At 57.5% G+C, this 8,803-nt stretch overlaps 1 protein-coding gene across 1 annotated transcript; it reads right to left on the minus strand.

Moving 5' to 3' along the window:
• Positions 1-4,668: 4,668 nt before the first annotated feature.
• LOC309577332 (protein Wnt-11b-like) lies at positions 4,669-7,656 on the minus strand (the record flags this gene model as incomplete). The annotated part of the gene is made up of 5 exons (XM_082289271.1): positions 4,669-4,843; positions 5,593-5,885; positions 6,593-6,870; positions 7,278-7,498; positions 7,586-7,656. 5 exons carry the CDS (start codon positions 7,654-7,656, stop codon positions 4,669-4,671), a joined length of 1,038 nt encoding a protein of 345 aa, XP_082145397.1.
• Positions 7,657-8,803: the final 1,147 nt, after the last annotated feature.

An 8,803-nucleotide genomic window follows, 5' to 3' on the forward strand; every position in this document is an offset into this window, starting at 1 on the left:
AGCCGGGACGCGGGTGCCGCCATGCTGGTGAGGGCAGGCTGAGGGGCAGCCGCCCCGTGGGCGCCGTGTTGGCCCCGCGCTCGCCCCGCGGCCGTGGAGCCCCCCGGGACCCCCGCGGCGGGCGGGCACCGCGGGCAGGCACGGCTCGGCGCGGCCGGGGCCGCTCACAGGCCTCGAGTGCCTCCACTCTTTTCCCTGCCAGGTCCTGCCTGGCGCACGGACTCGCACGGGTCCTGGCAGGGAGCACTGGGATGGAGTCTGGGAAAGTGGGAAAAAATGTGGATAATTAAGATAAATTGGCAGAAAATATTCGTTCTCCTGCTGTACAAAAGGTGTACACAGTGGAGATCCTTGATAGTGCAGTGCTGGATGTCAATAAATATACATTTATTTGTTTAAGCACAGCACCTTCCCATTCTTCTCTATTCTTTCTACAGAACAAGTGGGACATGCGACCTTTCTCCTTTCTTTTTCATCTATTTCGCTCCTAAAATCTCTAAAATTCAACCAGGCATCAGGCAGGTTAGGGTTAAATCTGTGTTTTTGGGAGCAGATTATTTCCCTTAGAAATGCAGGTGATTGACCTGTCTGTGAGCAAAGTATGGATGTAGGAACTACTACTACTGCTTGTTACTGCTGAGTAACTCTAACTCAGCCTCTGAGGATGACTCAGTTTATGATTTATTCTGTTTGTTTTCTTCATGCCTGTGTCAGATTGTGCAATAAATTGTTACTCACAGAGCCCAGGAGCGCTGTGGGTCCTCAAAACCTGTCTGGCCACAGGTCTGGGCTGATGGGAGGATCTCCTGGATATTCCCAGCGGGATGGCAGTCCCAGGGTGCCTCATGGCCACGTCAGTGTCTGCTCTGCAGAGCAGGGAGTCCCAAGGCTCCCTCCTCACCGGAATGGCTGCCCAGCCTGGGAGAAATCAAATCCTTCCCTGTGAGGGTGGGGAGGCCTTGGAATGGAATTCCCAGAGAAGCTGTGGCTGCCTCATCCCTGGGAGTGTCCAAGGCCAGGCTGGACGGGGCTTGGAGCAACCTGGGCTAGTGGAAGGTGTCTCTGCCCATGGCAGGGGGTGGGACAGGATGGGCTCTGAGGTCCCTTCTACCAAACCATCCCAGAATTCCATAATTCCAAGGGACGGAGAGCTGCTTCTCCTCCGCACCCCCTGCAGCCCCTTTCAGAACTGACCTTCCAGCTACACCCAAAATTCCTCAGGCTGCAGCTGGATCCCCCTCGGGTCTTATGGCTCTTACTCACCCCTGTTTGTCCCTGTCCCTCAGCTGAAGATCCCCACACGGACAATCCCTGTTTTTGTTTGTCATCCTTAGAGCACCACAGCACTGCTGAACAGCCCGGGAATAAAGGAGAACAGAGAGGGAAGGGTTTTTCCTTAAATACGGGCGTTTACTCATGTGTGTGTCTTGTGGTGTGATGGTGCACGGACCAACCATCCCAAAGGTCACAGCAACATCCCCCAAATATTCCCAGCAGTGCAGGTTGGATGGGGCTTGGAGCAACCTGGGCTAGTGAAAGGTTCCCTGCTCGTGCCAGGGGGTGGAACTGGATAAGCTTTAAGATCCCTTCAAACCAAACCATTCCAGGATTCCCGGATTCCGTGAGATGCTGATCCACAGCTGAGCCCCTTTCTGGGCTTTCTCCTCCTTCTGGCTCAGCTCTGTGAGCAGCACAAGGGAAAGCAGGTGCAGGTCCTGATCCACATTCCGGTGGGAGCTGCAATCCAGGGCTGTGTGGAAGAGGTATCCCGACATATCCTTGAACACAGAGTCATCCTTCCTCCAAAATATTTAATTACAATCAGTTTGTTGCCCTTGCTCAGGTTACCCTCCTGGAATGAGTTATGCAGTATGAATATTATAATATTCAATTATAATATTATAATAGTCAACGAATAAAGAATTAAAAGGAAAAATAAATAAATCAGTGTTTTAACAGCAAAATCAAAAGAATCCATGAAAAGCACTCGCCTTCCTCCAGACTTTGTTGTTTGCACAAGTTTGACCAGCAACAAATAACCACGTTCACACCAAGGTTACTCCCTTAAAACCCCTGGGACAAACGCAGGGATCATTCCCACCGCATCCACCCTCTGGCTGCCGGTTCCTGGTGGATGCTCCCAGCCCTGCAGATCTCACATCCCTGCTAATTCCAGGTGTGGGCCCGGATCCCAGCTGCTCCCACTGGGAGCGTTGTCACAGAGCTGTCACCCCCTGCCAGCCTGACCCTTTGCACTCTCCAACTAATTCCGGCGCCTTCCCATTTCCCGCAGGATTCCGGCTGCACAGTGACACCTCCAGTCTTTTCCCAGCTCTTCCCCGTCGGGCTTGGAGTCAAGGAGGGAGAGGAGGAGTGGATTCTGCATATTCAGCACTTGACCCTGCCTTTTTCCCAGGCAGAAATTCCAACGGGACCTCTCTAGGAGGGATCCCGACGGCTCCCCTGGGCATTCCTTGCTATTGTGGCTCCTCTCCTCTCCCCCAGGCGCTGCGTGTTTGTAGTTACCAAATGCAAATCACATTTCCCACCCTCCTGGCTGGAGTTCTGCACAAGATCCTTCCCGGTTTATTCTCCTCTCACCAGCTCGTTTTGCAATGCTCGGCGGAGTCCGCAACCCCTGCCGGTGTCACCTCCCTGTGATCTGGGATGCGCTGGGAGGTGGATGGAGGGAAGGCACCGAAGCAATCCTAATTTAGTACCCGCAGCCCTCCGGACACAGAAACTGCGGCTGTTTTGCAGCCTGGCCGCTGCAACTCCTTTTCCTGAGGAATGCCGGGCACTGACCCCTAATTGCATTTTAAAGGGAAAACTCGAGATAGCTTTCGGCCTTGGGCAGCTGCGGTTTTCCAGGCGCTCTGGGAAGGGAGATGGCAGCGGGCAGAGCCAGGCAATGGCACATTAACAACTGATAACGAGGGTTAACTCCCTCCTGGCGCTCCCTGAGCTCGGGCTCAACTTCCAGCCCCTGCATCCTCTCGAGCCACCTCCGACTCCTTCCCTGCTCGCACGGAAACCTGGAGCACATTAAGGGGAGGGGATGTTTTACAAGAAACGCTCATGAATTGATTCCATGACCCAGCAGAGACCATTAAAAATGATGGAATGGATATGGAAATGAGTAATCGCCCAGCTGGGCTCGGGCTGAGCGCGGCCAACTCCAGTCAATGGGAACCAAAAATAAAGCGGAGCTGCTGGAGCTCTCTGGGAGCTGCAGGAATCCACACAAAGATTCCCATCCCACTTACCTGTCCTCCTGGTGCTGTGGAGTCTCTCCAGCACTTGTTTGGCCTCACCCTTCCTCTCCAAAGGCTGCAAAAGCAGGAATCTCATCCCATCCAAGCTCTTGGCCAGATTCCGCCAAGGGAAATGTGGGAGCCCCCATCCCTGACTCCCAACCCCTTGCTGTTCACACACACCCTTGGCTAGTCCAGCCCGCATTCCCAAGGATCAGAAATTAACCCTGGACTGCTGCAGTTTCCAGCACCAGCCCTGAATCCCAGGCAGCCAGTTCCCAGGCAGCTGGAGACCTGAGGCAGCAGGGGATAAAACAGGAGCTGAGGCTGGCAGCGATCTGTAATTAAAGGCAAATCTAGGCCAGTGAGAAGCAGAAAGTTGAAAGTGAGCTGGTCCTCAGATATGTGTAAGGAAACGTATGGACACAGGGATACAGCCTCTCTTTCTCCAGGACCAGCTGGGAAGGAAAGATTGTCCTAGAAAACAAGGCACAGAGAGTTATAACATATTTATAACATATTTATTTAAAATCCCACACCAGAATCCCGCTTACAGGAAGTACAGAGACTAAAGGTTCTTTCTTGCTTCCCCAAGGCCCTGGAGTCGTGTCCCCTCTCCAGGCCAGAATTCCAACACACCTGGCCCTGAGGGGTGGAAGGAGTGGGCTGAAGACCTCAGTGGGCCAGAAGGAGGGGCAGGAAGGACAAGCCATGAGAATTTCACGTACTGAGTGAGTGGGCTCCCACCTCCGACGTGGGGACAGAAGCTACAGTGATGCCATGGCTGGGCTGTCAACACACGGTCAGGTGTGGGTTTGCCAGGCTGCCCAGTTTTGGCAGCCCCCAGGACCTCTCCTGTCCCTGGTGTCTCTGCCATCAACAGAGCAGCACCATCTCCATGCGAATGAGATGCTGCAAAAGGCACTGGAGCAGTGTTTTCCCCTGAGGAGGAACATCCTGGATGAGCCCACAGCAGAATCCTGTTCCCAAAGGAGCTGCCCATGACCCCCTCACCCGAAGCAGCATTCCATCCCTGCAGCCTTGTCCCAGTGGATAACTCCACCCCTCCCATCCATCACTCCTGCCTTTCAGGCCGCTGTCAGAATCCTCCTGCAAAGGGACAATGGCAGCCCAGGGTCCCCGTTCCCCCAGGAGAAAGGGGCCTGTGGAATGATCAATGGCTTCTCCCAGCTGGAGACAGAGGGCTGGCCACTGACCAGCTGCAGGAGGGCAGCTTTGTCCTGCCCTGAGGTCTGGGTTGGAGGGGACCAGAGGCTTCCTAAAATCTCTCAGTCTGAGGTTTTCCACGAGAGACAAGGCTTCCTGCAGAGCCTCCTCCTTGCAGGGGGCATCCCTTGGGATGGGCTCCTGGTGTTCAGCTGTGCCTGGTGGGTGCCAGCATGAGCTCTCCTCCTTATTTGCAGACGTGTCTCTGCAGGCTGCGCCGGCAGCGCCTGCACACCACGGAGCAGCACCAGCGGTAGCGGCAGTGGCAGCGCTCCGTCACCTCCTCCGTGTAGGTGTTGTAGCCACGGCCACAGCACAGCAGGTCACAGCTGTCACTGCCCACGGAGCTCCTGTTGCACGGCCTGGGGAAAGATGTGGCACCTGGGGACCTGCCCTCCCAGGCTCTGGCCTCTCCCAGAGCTGGCGTGCCCAGAGCAGGAGGCAGCAGGGTCATGGAATCATGGAACGGTTGGGTTGCAAGGGACCTTAAAGATCACCCAGTGCCACCCCTGCCATGGGCAGGGACAGTTTTCACTATCCCAGGGTGCTCCAAGACCTGTCCAGTCTGGCCTTGGACATTTCCAGGGATCCAGGGGCAGCCACAGCTTCTCTGGGCACCCTGTGCCAGGGCCTCACAATCCTTACAATTCCACAGGCAGGAATTCCTTCCCAATATCCCATCTAAACCTGTCAGTGGGAAGGCATTCCCTCTTGTCCTGTCCCTCCATCCCTTGTCCCAAGTCCCTCCCCAGCTCTCCTGGAGTCCTTTTAGGCTCTGGAAAGGTCTCTGAGCTCTCCCTGGATCCGTCTCTTCTCTAGGTGAGCACCCCCAGCTCTCCCAGCCTGGCTCCAGAGCAGAGAGGCTCCAGCCCTCGGAGCAGCTCCGTGGTGTCCTCTGGACTTGTTCCAACAAGTCCAGTTTCTGTCTTGTGTTGGGGTCCCCAGACCTGGACCCAGCAGTGCAGGTGGGGTCTCACAAGACAGGGATTCAGAGATTCGGAGATGCAGGGATCTGCTGCAGGCTCACCCCAGCCCATCCACGCCAGCTTCCCAGGCCACTCAAACCCAGCGGTACAGGCACTCCTGGAACAAGAGGCTGGGTTCTTCCTACCTGTCCTGTGTCCCCAGAGAGCCCAGCTGGGGGTTTGGGGTGCAGTAGTCGGGAGAGTTGATGAGATAAACAAGGTCCATCTCTGTCACTGGCCTGGCATCCCCTTCCTTGGGGATCAGCTGCTTCCTGGGCCCCACGAGCCGGTGGGTCACCTTGAGGGCTGCCAGGTACCTGGATTTGAGGTCAGAGGCGATTTCATCCAGATCTGGCAGCCCTTTCCAGCAGGTCTTCACTGAGCAGGAGCCTGAAACCCCGTGGCATTTACACCTGGTATCCAGGGAGTCCCTGAGCACCTGCAGAGCACAGGGAAACAGGTGAGTTTGCCTCTCAAACCCCAGGGACTGACTCCCAAGGACACCCATGGGAAGTTTCAAGGGGTGGAAGAGCTCAGAGCTGAATATAAGGAGGTGATCAGGGGCTCAACCCTGCTTCAATCCCTTCTGATAAGAACCTGATCCTTGGGGAACTTCCTATGGGAGCTGACAGCAGGGTTGGGGGCTTCCCAAGCCTCACCTGGGGAACAGGAGTGGATGGAAGCAAAAAGACTGGATGAACAGGGGAGCCCAGTGGAGAGGGGCAGGAAGAGCCGTGTTTCCAGTGAGAAGGGTGGAAAGAAGCACTGGGAGTACTGGTGTGAGGTGTCAGACAACTGTGAGTACTGGTGTGAAGTGTCAGATGTGCTGGCTGTGGAAAGGGTGTGGGACGTCTGGGGGTGAGCAGCAGTGGGGGGTGTCTGCTGACACACTTTTTAACCATTTAGTTGCCTCCCGATGTTCAGGACATCTCAAAAACCTGGCTGGCATCTGCTGCCTTAAATCAGGGACCTCTGCCCCTGCTGCGAGGGGTGCTGGGCTCCGTCTGTCCCAGGGGGCTCAGCCCCTCTGTGTGACCCACTGCAGAGTCCCGGGGGGCTCATGCACCCCATCCCAGACTACAGCAGCCCTGGTGGGCTCCATATCCCCCACCCCATCCTGCAGAGCCCCGGGGGCCCCGCACCCACCGCCCGTCCCACGGCTCCGTTGTGCCGGTTCACCGCCCTGAGCCCGGGCGTGCCGCCGGTGCCGGCTCCGGCGGAGCCCTCGGTGAAGGCGGCCCCGAGCTGGAGGCCGTGGCTCAGGTTGTCCCCGCAGCCGCCCCAGCGGGAGCCGGGCGCGGGGGGCTCGGAGGGGCCGGGGCCGCAGGAGCACAGCGGGAGCTCTCCGGAGGCGCAGGAGCGGGCGATGCCCTGGGCCACGGCCGCTGCTGCCAGGGCGTGCACGAAGGCGGCTTCCCGGGTTCCTGCGGAGAAAACAGGGGTATTTCCTTCCTCCCCGCCCAGCCAGACTCTTCTCTCACACATCTCACAGTGCGAGGAGTTTCTTTATTTCACCTTGCATCAGGATAAACCCGAAGCCTCCCCATTTTTATATTTTAACCTGTGGCCCCCCTATTGCACTGCCCGTGTCCAGCCTGTATCCCCACCTCTTCCCCCGCTTCTTTCGGAGCCCTGGCAGCTGTTTGAAATAGAAGCTCCCGTCTGTCACCTCCCCCAGATGGAAGTTACGCAGGATTAACACCGCGTAAAGGCAGGGTATTTACTCCAAAACAGAAATCCAAGGCAGAAGCCACCCGGGAACGCGCCGCCAGCCCGGGCTTCCCCCGGGGCAGAGCGGGAGCGGCGGCACGGCCGGAGGAGCATCCCTTACCTGTGAGCAGGTCGCGGCCGAAGCTGGGGGCACGCTGGATGGAGGAGCAGTTCCACCTCATGTCCGCAAAGCTCCGCTGGCACAGGGCCTGCGTCCGGCGGGCGGCCCGGACGATGCTGGGCATCACCTCCAGGTGCCGGCGGCACAGCTGCAGCTGCTCCGGCACCAGCAGCCGGCAGTGCTGGCTCTCGTTCCAGGCCACCCCGCTGCCCGCCAGCCCGCTGTGGGGAGAGCTGGGCGTCACCGAGGGGCCACAGCGCCCCGAGGGACCCGGGGGCAGCCCCAAGGAGGGGGAGATCCCTACTCACAGCCACTGGATGGCTGCGGAGAGGCCCAGCTGGCACAGCAGCGCGGTGGCAGCGGCGGCGGGGCGGCCCATGGCCGGGAATGGGGCTGGGATGGGGACCGGGACAGGGACTGGGAGCAGGGCTGGGGCTGCTCGGCCCCACCACCTCTTTTGTAGCAGCGGTGGCGGCGAGTCCTGCCCCCCGGGGAGGGGAACAAAGGCGGTTTCGGTGCCATTCACAGGGTTAGGGACAAGGAGGGGCTGGAGGGGGGTCCAGCTGTCATTAGCAGTGACCGTCTCCAAACAGCACCTGGGAGGGGGTTGAGGGACCAGCACTGCAGGATGTTCCCCCAGCGCTGCCAAGGCCAGCACTGCTCATGTCCCCAAAGTGCCACATCCCCACGGATTTTAAATCCCTGCTGGGATGTCACTCCACCACTGTCCTGGGCAGCCCTTTCCATGAGAAATTTTCCCTAATATCCAACTAAACTTCCCCTGGCACAGCTCGAGGCCGTGTCCTCCTGTCCTGTCCCTTGCTCCCTGGGAGCAGAGCCCGACCCCCCTGGCTGTGCTCTCCTGTAGGGTCAGCACAGGCCCAAAATTTCTATTTTTTTTTCTTATTTTCTTCACAAAAAGCTTTAAAAAGTACATTTTTCCTTGACCCAGAGGAGTGCACATCCCTGAGCTGGCACAGGCACCAGCCCTGAAGTGCAGGCAGGAGCTGCCCAGGGCGCCACAGCCAGGGCTGGCACGTGCCTGTCACAAGGTGCATTTCTCAGGATCTCTCCCTCCTACAAGTACAAAACCAAAAGTGCCGCCTGATGCCAGTGAGGAACCAGGTAGGCTGGGATTTTCCCAGAGTGGGAGGTGACATTTGACACAAGCCCAGCTGACCTCAGGTCTTGGAAAGGGTCACAGATTGAAACCCACTTTTGAGGCTTTCAATTTCTCCCTGGCTGTGCTACTTCCCCTCTCTCTGGAAAGTGCTTTTCCTTGACAGAACTGAACTGGGAGTTGGTTTTCACCCCTCTGTGACCTCTTACCTTGGCAGGACATGCCTGGATGGTTGATCATTGTCCCCTCGTGACCTTCCTTTGACTTAGGACCGTGTGCACTAAAACCGGCACACAGGGCTTGAGTCGTCCTTCCCAAACTATTCCCTCGGGATGCAAAGGCCACAGCTCATTGTGCTGCAGCAATGGCCCTTGAGGAAGGGTCACAGGTCACTCCCAAATCCTGA

The sequence above is a fragment of the Coloeus monedula genome, assembly GCF_965178545.1.
Source record: "Coloeus monedula genome assembly, chromosome: 12".
In the NCBI taxonomy this organism is placed as follows: domain Eukaryota; kingdom Metazoa; phylum Chordata; class Aves; order Passeriformes; family Corvidae; genus Coloeus; species Coloeus monedula.